Source organism: Pelophylax lessonae (assembly GCF_965119305.1).
Source record: "Pelophylax lessonae genome assembly, chromosome: 13".
NCBI classification, from domain to species: domain Eukaryota; kingdom Metazoa; phylum Chordata; class Amphibia; order Anura; family Ranidae; genus Pelophylax; species Pelophylax lessonae.
In genome coordinates, this window is record NC_138780.1 from 192,778,350 (window position 1) to 192,797,630 (window position 19,281).

At 43.7% G+C, this 19,281-nt stretch overlaps 1 protein-coding gene across 1 annotated transcript in view; it reads left to right on the forward strand.

The window, feature by feature from the left end:
- CPSF2 (cleavage and polyadenylation specific factor 2) overlaps nucleotides 1-14,109 on the forward strand; it is a 35,973-nt gene extending 21,864 nt beyond the window's left edge. The window contains exons 9-15 of the mRNA XM_082242874.1: nucleotides 3,143-3,243; nucleotides 3,330-3,530; nucleotides 3,611-3,763; nucleotides 5,552-5,777; nucleotides 6,168-6,470; nucleotides 10,122-10,256; nucleotides 13,973-14,109. Of these exons, the coding sequence (XP_082099000.1) occupies nucleotides 3,143-3,243; nucleotides 3,330-3,530; nucleotides 3,611-3,763; nucleotides 5,552-5,777; nucleotides 6,168-6,470; nucleotides 10,122-10,256; nucleotides 13,973-14,065 (1,212 nt within the window). The 3' untranslated portion in view covers nucleotides 14,066-14,109. The remainder of the gene's footprint in view (nucleotides 1-3,142; nucleotides 3,244-3,329; nucleotides 3,531-3,610; nucleotides 3,764-5,551; nucleotides 5,778-6,167; nucleotides 6,471-10,121; nucleotides 10,257-13,972) is intronic.
- The last annotated feature ends 5,172 nt before the right edge of the window (nucleotides 14,110-19,281 follow it).

Consider the following 19,281-nt stretch of genomic DNA (forward strand, 5'->3'; position numbering starts at 1 on the left):
TAATCAGAGCGGATCGGATCTGATGAGAGAGGACAAGTGGTCCGCTCTCATCCGATCCCCCATAGAGGGCAGCGGGGGCTGAGACACCTCCCTCTCCGCTCTGCAAGCGCTGAGCAACACGGATCCGCCTACGGAGCGGACCGTGTGAAAGAGCCCTAACAGTGCATTTTTTTTAGCACTGATTACTGTAGTAATGTCACTGTAGTAATCTTAAAAATGTCAGTCAGGGGTCCGATCTGTCCGCCGCAATGTCTCAGTCCTGCAAAAAAAAAAAAATCGCAGATCACCGCCATTACTAGTTAAAAAAAAAAAAAAAAAACAATAAAAATGACATAAATCTTTCCTATAGTTTAGTAAACGCAATAACTTTTTGCGCAATTGTGATTTTTTTTTTTTTTTTTTTTAACAAAAATATGTAGCAGAAAACAAATTGGCCTAAAATGTTAAAAAAAATTTAGATTTTTTTTTTTTTTTTTTTTTTTGAGAATTTCATATAAAAAATGTGAAAAATATTATTTTTGCAAAATTGTCGCTCTTTTTTTGTTTATAGCGCGAAAAGTAAAAATCGCACAGGTAATCGAATACCACCAAAAGAAAGCTCTGTTTGTGGGAAAAAAAGGACGTCAATTTCATTTGGGTACAGCATCGGACGACCGCGCAATTGTCCGTTAAAGTCACGCAGTGCCGAATCGCAAAATAGGACCTGGTCTTTGAGCAGCCAAATCCTCCGGGGCTAAAGTGGTTAGAGTAAGGAAGGGTTAAAACCCCTGTCAGATTTTTTTTTTTTTATAGAAAAAATGGTGAAATAACCAAAATGAACTGCGCAAGGTGGATAATATTTAACAATGTTGCACTAATAAGTGCTAAATAAACTTTGTGAGATTAATAACAAATTAGTGAGTGTGCGATTATGGGAATCTCTTCCGCACTGCGAGCTGCAACAAAAAACGTGTAAACGTGATAAATGTGAAAAAAAGGGGGTGAATATTGCGCTCAACAATATTACTCACAATAAGGTGCTAATGTGCATAAATATGATAACCAATATAAAAGCTGATATAAGTCTTAAATTTAATATTAATAGCATGAACTACAACAATGGATAAAAGCAGAAGACCAGCTAATATATAAATAAATAAATAAATAAATAAATAGATAAAGTCCTTAACCACTTAAGCCCCGGAAGATTTTACCCCCATTCCGACCAGGGGGTATTTTGCGATTCGGCACTGCGTGACTTTAACGGACAATTGCGCGGTCGTGCGACGCTGTACCTAAACTAATTTGGCGTCCTTTTTTTCCCACAAACAGAGCTTTCTTTTGGTGGTATTTGATCACCTGTGCAATTTTTTGATCACGCGCTATAAACAAAAAAAGAGCGTCAATTTTGCAAAAATAGCAATATTTTCACATTTTTTTTATATGAAATTCCCCCCAAAAAAAATGTAAAAATCAAAATTTTTTAAAATTTTCGGCCAATTTGTTTTATGCTAAATATGTTTGGTAAAAAAAATTGCAAAAAGCGTATTTTGATTGGTTTGCGCAAAAGTTATCGCGTTTACTAACAAAGGGAAAGATTTTTGTCATTTTTGTTGTTTTTTTTTTAACGCGTAATGGCGGCGATCTGCGATTTTTTTTTTTTTTTTTTTTTTTTGCGGTACTGCGACATTGCGGCGGACAGATCGGACCCTTGACTGACATTTTTGACACTTTTGGGGTTACTAGTGACATTTCTACAGTAATCAGTGCTATATATATGCACTGTTACTGTAAAAATACACTGGTAGCGAAGGGGTTAACTTTATTTGGGAGGGAGGGGCTGTGTGTGTCCCTAGGGGCGTGCTTTCTACTGTGATTGGCTGTGGCTTCAGCTGTAAGGACACTGATCAACGGATCTACATAGTAGATCCATGTGATCAGTGTCTTTGCAGCGAGGAGAATGACAGGCAGCTTGTTTACACAAGCTGCCTGACATTCTCCCTCTCCCCCGCCGATCGCCGAGTGGCCGGCGGACATCGGGTCCGCTGGTCACACGCGCGGGGGGGTCCGTGACCACGCGGGAGCGCGCCTCCGGGGGCGCGCGCTCGCTCCCTAGACCCTCACAAGCAAGCAACGTAGCCCTACGTTAGTTTGCCTGTGAGGGGCTGACCGCCGACGTAGATAGTCGTGCGGCGGTCGGCAAGTGGTTAAAGTGCTCAATTCAAAGTGATAAATATTCTCAGCAATGTGAACAGCGTGGACTTGGTGGGAATGATGGAAAGCCTTCACCTCTAAAACCTTCACCCAGTGCTCTGATTAGGTACTTCTTACCAGAGGGATATGACCCCTTAATTACAGGGGGTCATAATCAGCATTGATATCCATAGAAGCTCCAAGCCATCTTTATCACTGTCCTCTCATCAGCAAAGAAACATGACCAGGTACTTATAGGAAACTCTGGTTGTAGGGACATCCAAAATGCAAAATAGAAAGGAGACTCCAATAGTGTAATATGCCAATATAACGAAGGTTTAATGTTAAAATTGCACTTACTCAATTACACTTGAAATCCAGCCTTCTAATACAGATACAACCACTCCACGCCAGCGTTCCGCCAACCCAGAACTCTACGGTCTCACGCTCCTGACGCACGTTTCGTCAGGCCGTGCTGACGTCAACGTCAGATTTTTTTTTTTTTTTGCCATATGTGTCCAATTGCGCAAATTTTCCTTCACTTCCTGTCCTATAGCCAAACAGGAAGTAAGAAGAAATCCCTGCAAATTAAGGGAATTCCTTAGGGACCCCCCCAGGTAATCAGAACTATTGTCCCCATTGGAAGATTTCCCTCTATTACTTTTCTGGGGACAACCCAAAATTTGGGGATTTTCTGTTACTTTCATTTTCAATGATAATGGTAAACAGGACAAATAGAGAGGGTGAAGCTCCCTAATGGGGGCACAGATGGCAATAAAAACCCGACAGGGGTTCTAATCCCTCATCACTCTATTCAAAACTAACACAAAAAAGTTTTGCCTTTAGTTATACTTTAAGAATTCCTATGCAGCATTTTCTGTAGAAAAAGGGGTGTGTTCACTTACACTATCCGCACTTTGCTGTTACACAGAAGATCTGGTCAAAAATTAAATCCTTTGCTTTTGTTCAGCTTAGAAAACGCGTGAAACTGGAAGGGAAGGAGCTGGAGGAATATCTAGAGAAAGAGAAACTGAAGAAAGAAGCTGCCAAGAAGCTGGAACAGTCTAAAGAGTGAGTATGGCTTTTCTTTATCGCCGTACTCCATGCAGCTGCAATCTGTCTCATATTCTCACCGGGATCTCTGCTTCCTCTGCCAGGGCTGACATTGACTCCAGCGATGACAGTGACGTAGAAGAGGACATCGACCAGCCGGTGGCTCACAAGGCCAAACACGACCTGATGATGAAGAACGAGGGCAGCCGCAAGGGCTTCTTCTTCAAACAGGCCAAAAAATCTTACCCTATGTTTCCCTCCACCGAGGAGCGAATCAAATGGGATGAATATGGAGAAATCATAAAGTGAGGCTTTCTTCATTTTTGATTCTACTGATTTTTATGGCAGTTCATGTCAATATTAACATCGCTTTCATTCTTGTAAGGCCGGAAGACTTCCTGGTCCCAGAGCTTCAAGCGACTGAGGAGGAGAAGAGCAAGTTGGAGTCCGGTTTGACAAATGGGGAAGAACCAATGGACCAGGACCTGTCTGATGTCCCCACAAAATGCATCTCTGCAACAGAGCCTATGGAGATAAAGTAAGTGAACCTATCGTCCCTGATAGATAATAAACTTCAGTATTGGGGCCCTTTCACATGAGCATTTTAAGCAGTGGCGGCTGGTGCTCCATGGGCCAGGGGGCGGCAGACGGACCGCACCATACACCCCCCCCACCCGGACCACACCGGGCCGCATACCATAACCCCCACCCCCCCCCCCACAGGACCACAGCATTTTTTTTTTAACCACTTGCAGACTGCCCGCCCGTACAGGCCAAGCGAAGTACTGATATGTCGCTGCCCGTTTCCGGTTTTAGGGCGCACGCGTACACAGCGGGAGTCTGTCAGCAGGTCCCGGCCAATGATTCATGGCTGGGACCTGCTGATAGGCTGTTTCCAATCACAGCCCAGAGCTCTGTGTTGACAATCAGCACAGAGCTCTGTACAGAGGGAATGATCTCTCTGTTTCTTATCCCTGCTTTGTTTAGTGGACCTTTTTAGTAGTAATCTTTGCAGGGGTAAGAAACACAGGGATCTTTAGCAGAAATCAGCATGCACTACACATTGGTATGCATATTGAGATGGAGGCATACCACTTTGATGTTAGATCCAGATCACATCCCCTTTGTATTCATACACATTGTTAGGCACACATTTGACCCCTTGATTACCCAAGATGTTAACCCCTTCCCAGCCAGTGTCATTAGTACAGTGACCGTGTATAGTATTATCACTGTATTAGTGTCATTTATTGTTAGTGGCTGTTAGTCAGTTCCCCCTCAGCGTGAGTTAGTGTCAATTACTCACCACAGTATTGCAATCCCATTATAAGTCGCTGATCACCACCACCACTCATAGTGGTCGTAGTCAGCATTTTTCTTCCTCCAAACACAACGAGTCCCCCCTCCTCAAGAAGGCACATGTACAGTCATGCCAATGAACATCTAAATGACTCGGAGAAGGATTGGGAGAAAGTGCTGTGGTCAGATAAGACCAAAATTGAGCTCTTTGGCATTAACTCAACTCGCCGTGTTTGGAGAAAGTAAAATGCTGACTATGAGCCTAAGAACACCATCCCTACAGTCAAGCACTGAGGTGGAAACATGATACTTTGGGGCTGTTTCTATGCTAAAGGTACAGACCGACTCTACCGCATTGGGCCAATGGATGATGGGGCCATGTATTGTAAAATATTGTATGAGAACCTTATTCCCTCAGCCAGAACACTGAAGAGGGGTCGTGGATGGGTCTTCCAGCATCACAATGACCCAAAGCATACGGCCAAGGCAACAAAGGAGTGGCTCAAGAAGAAGCACAATAAGGTAATGGAGTGGCCTAGCCAGTCTCCAGACCTTAATCCTATTAAAAATTTATGTAAGGAGCTGAAACTTTGAGTTGCCAAGCGACAGCCGAGAAACCTTAAAGATTTAGAGATGATCTGTAAAGAAGAGTGGACCAAAATCCCTCCTGAGATGTGTGCAAACTTGGTCACTAACTACAAGAAATATCTGACCTCTGTGCTTGCCAACCAGGGTTTCTCCACCAACTACTAAGTCCTGTTTTGCTTGGGGATATTAATTTTACTCACTGAACTGCAATTCAATTTATAACATTTGTATCATGTGTTTTTTCTGGATTTTTGGTTGATATTCTGTCTCTATCATTTAAAATACACCTATGATAAAAATTATAGACCCTTCATTTCTTTGTAAGTGGACAAACTTACAAAATCTGGAGGGGGTCGAATAATTATTTTCCCCACTGTAGCTGTGCAAAACCTAACTCGGGTTCTGATTTACATTAACTGCAAGCTTGTTTAATTCCCAGGGCCCGAGTCACATACATCGACTATGAGGGGCGGTCTGACGGTGACTCCATCAAGAAGATCATTAACCAGATGAAACCTAGACAGCTGATAATTGTCCATGGGCCCCCCGACGCCAGCCAGGACCTTGCAGAAGCCTGCAGAGCTTTTGCAGGCAAAGACATAAAAGTTTACACCCCAAAACTTCACGAGACTGTGGATGCCACTAGCGAAACGCACATTTACCAGGTAATTGCATGAAAGACAACTTATAGTGACCTTTGCGGCCTGTAGATGGCAGTGTGGCTCTGTTTACTACTGTAATTATCAGGTACAATTCTAGTATTAAAAAAATAAGATATGGAAGCTAGACATAGATGTTGATTTACTAAAACTGAAAACATAGAAAAAACAATCAGCTTCCAGGTTTTTTTGTCAAAGCTTGACAAGCTGCTGTTGAAAGCTGATTGGTTACCATGCACATCTGCACCAGATTTTGCACTCTCCAGTTTTAGTAAATCAAACCCATAGTGTTCCACCAAGCTAAATTGCATATATGTTTTCTTTGTAGCTTACTAATGGATGTTGGGGTGCTCCTGAAATTCTTTATTGTTGAGGTTTTTCCTGCTTCTTGTACAGGTCAGGTTAAAAGACTCCCTGGTCAGCTCTCTCAAGTTCTGCAAAGCTAAAGACACAGAGCTCGCCTGGATTGATGGCATGCTGGACATGCGGGTGTCCAAGGTCGACACCGGAGTCATCTTGGAGGAAGGAGAGTTGAAAGAGGAAGGGGAAGACAACGAGATGCAAGTAGATGTACCGCCAGTGGACGCCAGCACCATCGCTCAGCAGAAAGTTATAAAGAGCCTGTTTGGAGATGATGACAAAGAGTTTACTGAGGAAACCGAGGTCATCCCCACGTTGGAGCCCTTGACGAGTACTGAGGTGTGCAGTGTCTTATTTTTATGTGACCATTAGAGGGAGCTCCTGCTTCACGTAATAGTTTATACAGCGTTAAAGCACAACTTAACCACTTTACCACCGGAGGATTTTGCTGTCTTACGTCCAGGCCACTTTTTGCGATTCGGCGCTGTGCGACTTTACCTGACAATTGCGCAGACGTGCGACGCCGTACCCAAACGAAATTTACGTCCTTTTTTTCCCACAAACGGAGCTTTCTTTTGGTCGTATTTGATCACCTGTGCGATTTTTACTTTTTGCGCTATAAACAAAAAAAAGAGCGTTTATTTTGAAAAAACAACAATATTTTTCACTTTTTTTTTTATATGAAATTCCCCCCAAAAAAATGTAAAAATCTAAATTTTTTTGAATTTTTGGCCAATTTGTTTTCTGTTACCTATGTTTGGTAAAAAAAAATCACAATAAGCGTATTTTGATTGGTTTGCGCAAAAGTTATTGCGTTTATTAATTAAGGGAAAGATTTCTGTCATTTTTGTTTTTTTTTTTTTTTTTAACGCGTAATGGCGGCGATCTGTGACTTTTTTTTTTGCGGGACTGCGACATTGAGGCGGACAGATCGGACCCTTGACTGACATTTTTGACACTTTTGGGGGTACCAGTGACATTACTGCAGTAATCAGTGCTATAAATATGCACTGTTACTGTAAAAATGACACTGGCAGGGAAGGGGTTAACTTTATTGGAGAGGTAGGGGTTAATGTATGCCTGGTGCTTACTGACGTGTGTGGGGGGAGGGGACTGTGTGACACAAGGACAGATCGCATGGTCAGCTATGCTGAACCCTGCAATCTGTCACTCCTTGTCACTTAGGAGATCCGCCCGCTCTGTTTACACAAGCGGGCGGATCTCCAAACTCGATTCCCTGACGATCGGGGAAGAGCAGCGGCGATCGCCGCCGCTCCTCCCCTGGCCCGACTCCCGCTGTGACTGAAAACAGCGGGAGCGCGCCTCCGGCGGCGCGCAAGCACCGCTTACAGGGGGAGGGTAAGTCTACGTCGCTGGACGGAATCGAGCCACTTTGCCGCAGTACAGTCTCAGTGACTGGTCGCAAGAGGTTAAAGCGGAGTTCCGGGCTCAAAAAAACAACTTTGGCCCATCCGCTTGCTGTAAATGCCCTGAAAAACAAATGGATGCTCCCGAATTTTTTTTTTCTTTTCTTACCTTGTTTTTTTTAAGAAAGTATACTTACCTTCCTTCTACTTCCTCCCTCTGCGGCCACGGCCCGCGCCGTCTCTTCATGTTTGCGATAAATCCTGGGAGCTGAACCTCATCGCTCCTAGGAGTCAATGCGCCTGCACCGGCCCCGCTCGTCAGTTCCGGTGCAGGCGCGTCATTCCCTGCATGCTCAGAAGCTGTGCAGGGATGACGCACATGTCCCGGAAGTGACGAGCGGGCCGGTGCAGGGCATTCTGGGACGAAGAATGGCAGCGCTGGAGAAGAAATTTTCAAGGTAAGTATTTCTTCTAAAAGGTAAGTGCAACCCGGGACAGTTTAGAGGCTATCCATTATATAATGTACTAGCCCTGACTGTCCCGGGGGTATTATCTAAATTTCACCTCCGAGGCCGAAACTCCGCTTTAAAGTGTTACTAAACCCACAACAGTAAAATCTGTCTATAGATGCAGAATAGCACGCTTGTTCTACTCACTGTGTAACTTAAGTGATTAATCCTCTGCATTGTGTAAAAAGTGTCAAAAAAAACATACTTGTGGTATATCCCCCGCGCCAATGCGGACTGTGATTTAGTGTGGTGATAAAAATTAAAGTAATGTGCAGCTGCTGAGGACAAGATGATAGATGAATGGATATAGCCACTATAATAGGGGCTACCTACAGCGCTTGCTGACAATATACATATGTGCTATATGTTCTAATACTTTCAAAACTTCATTTAAATCCTAATTCATATAAAAAATATATTTAAAAATTCAATAAAATATGTGCATCAAATTGCTTGTGCAAATATGCAACGGTAAACAATTTCTATAAGTGCATACAGTAAACAATACATAGGGCAGATCTCCCAGCCTTGTGACATATGAGGCTGGTGGCAGGCATCACCCTGGTACAACCCCCTAAAGCCTAAGGGGTTAATCAGAAAAGCAGCCAAGAGGCCCATGGTAACTCTGGAGGAGCTGCAGAGATCCACAGCTCAGGAGGGAGAATCTGTCCACAGGACAACTATTAGTCATGCACTCCACAAATCTGCCCTTTATGGAAGAGTGAGAAGAAGAAAGCCATTGGTGAAAGAAAGCCATAAGAAGTCCCGTTTGCAGTTTGGGAGAAGCCATGTGGGGGACACAGAAAACATGTGGAGGAAGGTGCTCTGATCAGATGAGACCAAAATTTAACTTTTTGGCCTAAAAGCAAAACGCTTTGTGTGGGGGAACACTAACACTGCACATCACCCTGAACACACCATCCCCACTGTGAAACATGGTGGTGGCAGCATCATGTTGTGGGGATGCTTTTCTTCAGCAGGGACAGGGAAGCTGGTCAGAGTTGATGGGAAGATGGATGGAACCAAATACAGGGCAATCTTAGAGGAAAACTTGTTAGAGTCTGCAAAAGACTTGAGACTGGGGGGAGGTTCATCTTCCAGCAGGACAACGACCCGAAACATCCAGCCAGAGCTACAATAGAATGGTTTACATCAAAGCATATTCATGTGTTAGAATGGCCCATTCACAGTCCAGACCTAAATCCAATTGAGAATCTGTGGCAAGACTTGAAAATTGCTGTTTACAGACGCTCTCCATCCAATCTGATAGAGCTTGAGATATTTTGTACAGAAGAATGAGCAAAAATGTCACTCTTTAGATCAGGGGCCTTCAAACTATGGCCCTCCAGTTGTTAAGGAACTACAATTCCCATCATGCCTAGTCATGTCTGTGAATGTCAGAGTTTTACAATGCCTCATGGGATGTGTAGTTCCACAACAGCTGGAGGGCCTTAGTTAAAGGATCCCTGCTATAGATATACAAAGCTGGTAGAGACATCACCAAAAAGACTTGCTGCTGTAATTGTAGGGAAAGGCGGTTCTACAAAGTATTGACTCAGGGGGGTGTATACAAATGCAGCCACACTTTTCACAGATTTATTTTTAGAAAATTTTGAAAACCATTTTATCATTTTTCTTCCACTTCACAATTATGTGTCACTTTGTGTCGGTCTATCACAGGGGTCTTCAAACTATGGCCCTCCAGTTGTTAAGGAACTACAATTCCCATCATGCCTAGTCATGTCTGTGAATGTCAGAGTTTTACAATGCCTCATGGGATGTGTAGTTTCACAACAGCTGGAGGGCCGTAGTTTGAAGATCCCTGGTCTATGACATAATATCCCAATAAAATACATTTTGTTTTTGGCTGTAACATGATAAAATGTTGCAAATTTCAAGGGGTCTGAATACTTTTTGCAAGGCACTGTATCTACTTCACTTGAAGCCTTAGAGGTCATTTCGGTGCCTTTGAATACTGTAGGTTGTGTTGCTTTGTTCTGTATCTTTTTTTTTTTTCTGCAATCTACAAAAATGCAAAAATTAAGGAATTTTGTTTTTAAATAAAAATAATATATTGAAGTCTGTGACTGACCTGGAATTTATTTGTCTGTCAGGTTCCCGGACATCAGTCTGTGTTCATGAACGAACCGAGATTATCCGATTTCAAGCAGGTCCTGCTCCGGGAAGGAATCCAGGCAGAATTTGTGGGAGGCGTCCTCGTCTGTAACAACTTGGTGGCTGTTCGCAGGGTGAGTGGCAGCGCCATCTGCCTGTGGTGTCCGGTACAGTTTGGCAGTGTGTAGCGTTCCTACCATAGAAGATTGCCCCCATCATTAGGACTAGATGTTCCTCAAATGCAACACTACAGGAATCTAAAGGTCCATTCACATACCTGCACATTGACACGTTTTTACCGCCTCCCAACCGCTCCCCCTTTAGCTACAGAGGCAGCGGCTGGAGGTGTACACATTGCATGGGCAGCAGCTGGAGGTGTACACATTGCACGGGCACAATGCTTTAGCTTCATGGCTGCAGCAGAAATAATACCTCCTGATGCTTCCATCAGGCTTAGCTCCCACAGCAGTATGTGGGATCCCTTCACACATAGAAGATGGAGGAAAATCCGGTCCCCAATCTTTGTGACAAATTAAGCCAGAAGCGACAACCACTTCAGAGTTGTCATTTCCTGTCTGTTACAGCCAGGAAAGCAGCTAATCAAGTACAACCTGTGCTTAATCAGCTGCTTTGGAGGGCAGGGGAAATATTGGGGGTCTAAAAAAAAAAAAAAAATTAGGAATAGTAAAAGAGAAAAGAATTTAGCTGCGCATACGCCCCGCACATACAGATAAGTTTTAACGTGTGTAGGCCCTGCATGCACATGTAGACAGTGATTGCACCACCACATGAGAGGTATCCCTGCAATCAGAGTTAGAATAATAATCCTAGGGCCATAGGACAATTAAAGTGTTTTTTGAGCCACTTCATAAACTACACACAATCCCCTCTGTTATAAAAGCCTCCTATGCTGCAGTGTATGTCCTTTGTAAAAAAGATGCCTATTTCTACCTGAATTTACAGCGCAGATCGGCGGTCACCTGACTCCTCGAGGCTCCTTCTCCCGATCTGTCAGCTAGAGTGGCAGGGGCCGAGATTCCCCCGCTGACGTCAGTCAGGAGGAGAGAGCCGGGATTTCAGCTGGGGAGGAGGAGAGCCTCGAGGAGTCACGTGACCGCCGATCTGTGCTGTAAATTCAGGTAGAAATAGGCATTTTTTTTACAAAGGACATACACTGCAGCATAGGAGGCTTTATAACAGAGGGGGTTGTGTGTGAGGTCTGAAGGTATTACAGCAGCAGGAAGGTGGGGTGGGATTGGTAAGAGCTGACAGGCAGGGAGGAGGACACAGGAGAGCAGAGAACAGGGCTGCGGATGACGAAGGCACGTACACTGACCACGGTTGTCAGGGCTCAGCAGCCATGATGAACTGTGGTCAGTATACAGAGGGGGGGTGGGGGCAGAAACTTGCAGGATCAGCCTGTTTTTTTATGTGATACAGGAGACCAAATTACACAGCACTGTACTTTATACCATGCTTCTTTTTTTTTAGGGTAACAAACGCTTTAACTCTACACTGATAACCTGTAAAGGCTTTCAAAGGGTTTCTTATGAAAAATTTTAGGTGTCAACACTTGTGATCATTTCCTGAGTGCACACAATGTTGAGTTTTGACAGGTTTGGTATCTATTTAGTTACATAGTTACATAGTAGGTGAGGTTGAATAAAGACAATAGTCCATCCAGTTCAACCTGTGTAGGTGTGTGTGACTGTAATCATCTAACATAGCCTTTAATCTCCTGATCCTTGAGATGTAAGTCTAAGAGTCTTATGAAAGCCACCATACTACCCGCAGAAACCACCTCTTGTGGTAGAGAATTCCACAATCTTGTAGCCCTAACAGTAAAGAACCCCCCACGTTGCCTGAGGTTAAAATGCTTCTCCTCTAATCGCATTGTATGTCCTCTTGTCCTCATGCAATTCCTTCGAATGAACAGCTTTTTTTCTAAGCTGAGATCCCCATTAAGATATTTATAAATTGCTATCATGTCCCCTCTCAGGGGTCTCTTCTCCAGGGAGAATAAATCGAGCGATTGCAGCCGCTCTTCATAGGTAAGGTCCTCCAACCCCCTAATCAGTTTAGTTGCCCTTCTCTGGACTTTCTCTAGCTCCAACACATTCCTCCTGAGGACTGGCGACCAGAACTGGACAGAATACTCCAGATGCGGTCGGACCAGAGTTTTATAAAGTGAAAGGATTATAGTTTTATCTCTGGAATACATCCCTTTCTTTATGCATGCCAATATTCTGCTGGCTTTGGCAGCTGCCGCTTGACATTGCATGCTGTTGCCTAATCTATCATCAACCAAGACTCCCAGATCTTTCTCCATTTTTGATTCCCCCAAGGGTTCCCCTCCTAACGTGTATTGTGTTTTTATGTTTTTAGTCCCCAAGTGCAAAACCTTACACTTCTCCACATTAAACCTCATTTGCCATGTCGTTGCCCACTCTGTTATTTTGTCCAGGTCATTCTGTAGGATATCTGCTTCATGCTGTGTAGTTATTGCCCTGGCCAATTTTGTGTCATCTGCAAAAACTGATATAGAACTACTGATCCCGTCCTCAATGCTGTTTATGAATACATTGAACAAGGTTGGTCCCAAGACTGAGCCTTGGGGGACCCCACTTACCACCTCAGACCAGTCTGAGTATGCGCTGTTTATTACCACCCTTTGGACACGGCCTTTTAGCCAGTTCTGTATCCAAGAGCAAACCCTGCTGTCGATACCTGCAGACCTTATTTTATAAATTAAGCGCTTGTGGGGAACTGTATCAAACGCCCTAGCGAAATCCAAGTACACCACATCCACTGGTCTGCCCCTATCTAGCTCACAGCTCACCTCCTCGTAGAATGTTAAGAGATTGGTTTGACAAGAACGCCCATTTACTCAACACAACATCGATTTTTTTTCTTAGTTTCAGTAAATTTTGTAAATAAGTAATTTTTCTCTACTGATGGGTGCTAATGAGGCGGCACACATAGGTGGCAATGATGAGGCAGCACTAATGTGTCAATGATGGGCACAGATAGGCGGCTCTAATAGGTGGCACTGATGAGGCAACACTAATATGTGGCACTGATGGGCACAGTAAGGCGGCACTGATGAGGCAGCACTAATATGTGGCACTAATGGGCACAGATAGGTGGCACTGATGAGGCCACACTAATATGTGGCACTGATGGGCACAGATAGGTGGCACTGATGAGGCCGCACTAATATGTGGCACTGATGGGCACAAATAGGCGGCACTGATGAGGCAGCACTAATATGTGGCACTGATGGGCACAGTAAGGCGGCACTGATGAGGCAGCACTAATATGTGGCACTAATGGGCACAGATAGGTGGCACTGATGAGGCCACACTAATATGTGGCACTGATGGGCACAGATCGGTGGCACTGATGAGGCCGCACTAATATGTGGCACTGATGGGCACAGATAGGTGGCACTGGTGGGCACAGGCGGCATGGATTGGCAACACTGATGTGCACTGATTGGTGTCACTGCTGGGTACTTCTGGGGCTGCACTGATAATCAGGGCACTGATTACCTGTACAGATCTCCCCTGTGAGGAGATGCCGCTGATCGGCTCTCCTTGCCTCACACACTGTCAGTGTGAGGCAAGGAGAGCTGATAAATGGCACTTTCCTGTTTTACATGTGACCGGCCATGATTGGACACAGCCGATCACATGGGTACAGAGCCACGTCATGGTGGGGACAGCGTGTGGGAGGGTGAAAAGACCTGCATGTGCAAGAAAAAATATATTGCGCCTCAAATTTTTTAATCATTAAATCTGTTAAAAAAAAAAAAAAATGTTTACATTTTATCCATTTTGTTACTTTGCAGACGGAGACGGGACGCATCGGCTTAGAGGGGTGCATCTGTGAGGACTTTTACAAAATCCGTGAACTCTTGTATTCCCAGTATGCCATCGTCTGATCAGAGATTACTGGAAAAAAAACAAAACCTTTTATACCTTCGAACCCCCACCATCACCCGACCATCAACGCTGCTTCTTTAGGATTTTTTTTTTTTTTTTTTTATCTATTTTTGTAATTTTTTAATGGAGAAAGTCCTGTTCAGCCCTACAACATTTGTGGGGTTTTGGGTCACAAGCAGAGTTGTGTTATTTGTTTGCCATGTATGTTATTTTGTTGAAATCTGCTTGTATAGCAGTGAGGATACGGGGCCTTTAAAAAGAAAAGTAATTGCAGTTTTCCCTAAATTTGCACCCCCCCCCCCCCCCCGCCCCCATTCATAAATGCTTGACATGAAAGGTTGTAATGTTGAAGCAAAGCTATAAAAATAGACAAATCTGTAAAATCTGACAAACAGACTAAAAATACATTTATGCTGCTTCCAGTAGAATTTATGCTCCAGGTCTTCATCGAATATCGGTTCGAACTTCTCCATCCAGGCCCCTCTGACTGCGTCATTGAGATTGCCTCTATTGTTTGAGGTCCAACGCTGTGTGTAATATAGAACTGTGAGGTTAACATGACTGCACTAATGCAGTTATCATTGGTATGATTTTTGTCTGACATCTACAGTAAAGTTTAACTGAATCCGACGTGTGTGCTGTCTTTTCTTGTCATGTGTTATCTGCTTATGAACACTAGGGGGCAGACACTGCTTAAGGTGGAATTCCAGCCCAATGTTAAAATCATCCGGTGCTTATTTACATGGGTGCTCAACCTGCAGGCCCTCCAGTTGTTGCGCAGCGTAACTTAGGCCTCTTTCACACGGGCGGTGCGCTCGGCGGACTCAGTTTTGCTCAGTGGGGATCGATCCGCCGATCCCCTCTGAGCAGGCAGATGACGGCTCCGTCTCCACTTACTTTGTAGAGACGGAGCTGTCAGATCCCCGCTCTCCTCTATGGGAGATCGGATGAAAATGGAACCGCCTGTCTGTTTTCATCCGATCCAAACCTCCAGACAGATGGAAAAAAGGGTTTCCATCCGTCCGGATTTAATGGACCGGATCGGAGAGCAGCAGGTTTCAGTGGACATTTCTCCGCAGACTTCTGCTGCTGCATGGATCATCCGATCAGGTCCGCCTGAAAAACTGACAGGCGGATCTGATCGGAAAGCCCGTGTCAAAGGGGCCTAAAAGCCCCGTCGTGCCGTTTCCTTTGGGAGTCATACTTGTAACTGTCAACCTTGCAATGCCTCATGGGACTTGTAGTTTCGCAACAGTTGGAGGGCCACAAGTTGAGCACCCATGGTTAGAATATCAAAATACATTCAGGGTTCCTGCACATTGGACGTTTTTAACGCTGTTGTTAGGGGCGTTTTCTGCTTCTATACTCCCCTGTATGTTGGCCTATGGGGTTGATTTACTAAAACAGTAGAATGCTAAATCTGGTGCAGCTCTGCAAAGAAACCAATCCACTTCCAGGTTTTATTGTCAAAGTTCAACCACTTGGCTGACTGCACTATAGTCGAATGACAACTACAGCGCTGCCTTCTAGTTCTGGGATGCCGTCATATGATGGCGTCCTGTGATCGCGCCCACCGCGGGGCAGGGGCGCTCTGTGATCAGTGTTCGGAGGACACTGCCGATCACAGATTGAGATAAAGAGCCAATCAGCGGTTCTTTGGACACAGCTGATCACGGAGGTAAATAGAAGCTGCTTACTAGAGCTGCACGATGATTCGTTAAAAAATCGCATGCGCGTTCCCACCGTCACGGTCTTAAAACTGCATTTCCTTGATTCATACAGAGCAGAGCTGTTCTCTGCTCACTCAGAGCCGTCAATGAAAAAAAAAAGACATTTTTGTTGCAGGGGATGCCAGAAATCTGACTTGTATCTTAGGCAGACTTCTGGGAAAATTGGTGAGCCAATCACACTAGCAGGAAATGATGTTTCTGGGGGTGTGGTCAGTATACATTCTGTGTACAGAACACCTCCAGGCGGCCATATTGTATTTTCAGAAAATGACAACAGCTGCAGATTGAAAAGGAAAGGTAATTTTTAATAACATTCAATTACAATATGATTTGTGTCACAATTGTATACACTATATTGTTTTTTCTTTGCAAATTTTTTTTCTCCACGAAAATGGAGTTACCCTTTAAGTTACTTTGTACGTGGCATGGTTGTTGGTGCCAGACGGGCTGGTCTGAGTATTTTAAAAAACTGTTGATCTACTGGGGTTTTCACACACAACCATCTCTCGGGTTTACAGAGAATGGTCAGAAAAAGAGAATTTCCAGTAAGCGGCAGTTGTGAGGGGAAAAAATGTCTTCTTTAGGTCACAGGAGAATGGGCAGACTGGTTCCAGATGATAGAAAGGCAACAGTAACTCAAATAAACACTCGTTACAACCAAGGTATGCAGAATCCCATCTCTGAACGCATAACAGATCAAACCTTGAAGCAGATAGGCGACAGCAGCAGAAGACCACATTGGGGGTCACTCCTGTCAGCTAAGAATAGGAAACTGAGGCTACAATTCGCATAGGATCACTAAAATTGGACAATAGAAGATTGGGAAAACTTTGCCTGGTCTGATGAGTCTCGATTTCAGCTGCAATATTTAGAGGGTATTCAGAAACAAAAAATCAGCGCTCTCCTCTTAAGATGAACCACTCTAATTCTTTCAATACAATAAAAACAATGGTTAAATCTGCAATCTGTATTTCTTAAAGGTCAGTTCACAATTGGAGATAGTATAGATCAGGGTAAAATAAATCAAGTAATTCTTCCAATCTACATAAAAAACCTCAATAACAATTCAAAGGACGTAAAAGTATAGTGGATGAAAATGGATTTTTGCTTGTTTATTAAAGAATTAGAGTGGTTCATCTTAAGAGGAGAGCGCTGATTTTTTGTTTCTGAATATTATCTGGATATGTGGTGACACTGTCAAATCGGCTGCTTTCTCTGTGGTGTCCCACTATTGTCTTCAAATAGTTGATTTCATTGTTATTGAGGGTGTCGATTACCTCATTTTAGCGCATAAGTTTTGTTGTAATATTTAGAGGGTACAGTCAGAATTTGGCGTAAACAACATGAAAACATGGCTTTCTATGAGGGCACTTGGCTCCAGTGATACATAAGGTTAGAGATGAGCTGATGGAGAAAGTAAAAGTTCAGTTTATTAGTCAGAGGCAGGATAAGCCTCTCTGCAGAGATGGGTCTTCACAGATCTAACCAATTTAGGTTGGGGAGTTCCATAGGATGGGAGAGGCTCTGGTGAAGTCCTGGAAGTGATTGGGGAACTCGAGAGGCAGAGGATCAAATAGAATGGTTTGGTTGGTAGTTTGAGACCAGGTTTGTGATGTAACTGCAGAGAGTAGTTGGTGGCTTTGTAGGTTCTAAAGGGTTATCAACCCTGCCTGGACTACAGAACCCCTCCTATCCTCTCTATACTTTGCTGTAATCCCCAGTGGAACGTTACAGCTGCCTTAAATCTCAAAAGCCTGGCCACTCCCTGTGTGTAGAAAATAACTCTTGGGTCATGTAGTTCTGGGGGCATGCTGACGTCATTAGCCACTTCAGTACCGGGCACTTTCACCCCCTTCCTGCCCAGCCCATCTTTTAGCTTTCGGTGCTGTCACATGACAATTGCTCAGTCTTGCAACACTTTTTTTATAGGCTTACCTGTAGCTACAAATTCCAAAGTGGAGTCTAAGGGTCCTTTCTCACGGGCGGTGCGCTCGGCGGACTCCGTTTTTCTCAGTAGGGATCGATCCCCACTGAGCAGGTGGATGACAGCTCCGTCTCTGCTTACTTTGTAAAGACGAAGCTGTCAGATCCCCGCTCTCCTCTATGGGAGATCGGATGATAACGGACCGCCTGTCCATTTTCATCCGATCCGATCCTCCAGACGGATGGAAAATAGGGTTTCCATCCGTCTGGATTTCACGGACAGGATCAGATCGGAGAGTGGCGGGTCCGCTGACATTCGCTGCTCCATAGGGGGGCTTGGAACATCCGATCCGCCTGAAAAACTGACAGGGGGACTGGATCGGATCGCCCGTGTGAAAGGGGCCTAGTTCACTTTAACCTCTTACAGACCGCCCACTATAAATATACGTCTGTGCTTTGACGTTAAATACCGGGGTTATGGCAGCAGATAGCGGCCATATCCCTGGTATTTTTTTTAAACAGCGGGCGGTCCTCTTTAACATAAGCGTGCCCCCCCTGCCGCCGCTTCCTGGTAGTGGAGAAAACAATCCAGTCCGCTCTCCTATCAGGCAGGAAGTCAAGTGAGGGCAAGATGGCCCCAACTCCGCTCTATGGCCTTGGAGGACCGGAGCGACGTTATACCCATTTTTTTCATCAAGAAAAAAAACTTTTTTTTTTTCTATTTTTTTTTTTTTTAGTGTAGATGTGAGGTCTATTTTGCCCCAGATCTCATGTTAGAGGTCCTGACATGCTTATTTCAATTACAATGGATTGTTTACATTCCTTGTAATAGGAATAAAAAGTGATCAAATTGTTTTTTTTAAAAAAAGTGTAAAAATAAAAGATAAAATAAACAGGAAAAAAAAATTTAAGAAATAAAAATGATCAAAATTTTTTTATTTTTATAAAATTGTTTAAAATTAAAAAATAATAGATAAAAAAAAAAGGAAAAAAAATAAAATTAAAGTGCCCTGTCCCTGTTAGCTTGCGCACAGAAGCAAACGCAAGTCCTGCCTACATATGTAAACGGTGTTCAAACCACACATGTGAGGTATCGCTGCGATTGTTAGAGCGAATGCAATAATTTGAGCCCTAGACCTTCTCTGTAACTCTAAACTGGTAATCTGTAGAAATTTGTAAATTGTCGCCTATGGGGATTTTTAAGTACCAATGTTTGTCCCCATTCCACGAGCGTGCGCAATTTTGAAGCGTGACATGTTGACTAACTATTTACTCGGTGTAACATTATCTTTCACATTATAGATAAAAATTGGGCTAACTTTACTGTTTTCTTATTTTTTTTTTTTTTTTTTTTTAGATGTGAGGTCTTTTTGACCCCCAGATCTCACATTAGAGGTCCTGTCCATTACAAGGGATGTTTACATTCCGTGTAATAAAAATAAAAATGATCAAAATGTTACATTTTTAAAAAAAAAAAAAGTGTAAAAAAAAAAATAAAATAATAGATAAAATAAATAGGAAAATAAATAAAATTAAAGCGCCCCCATTCCACGAGCGTGCGC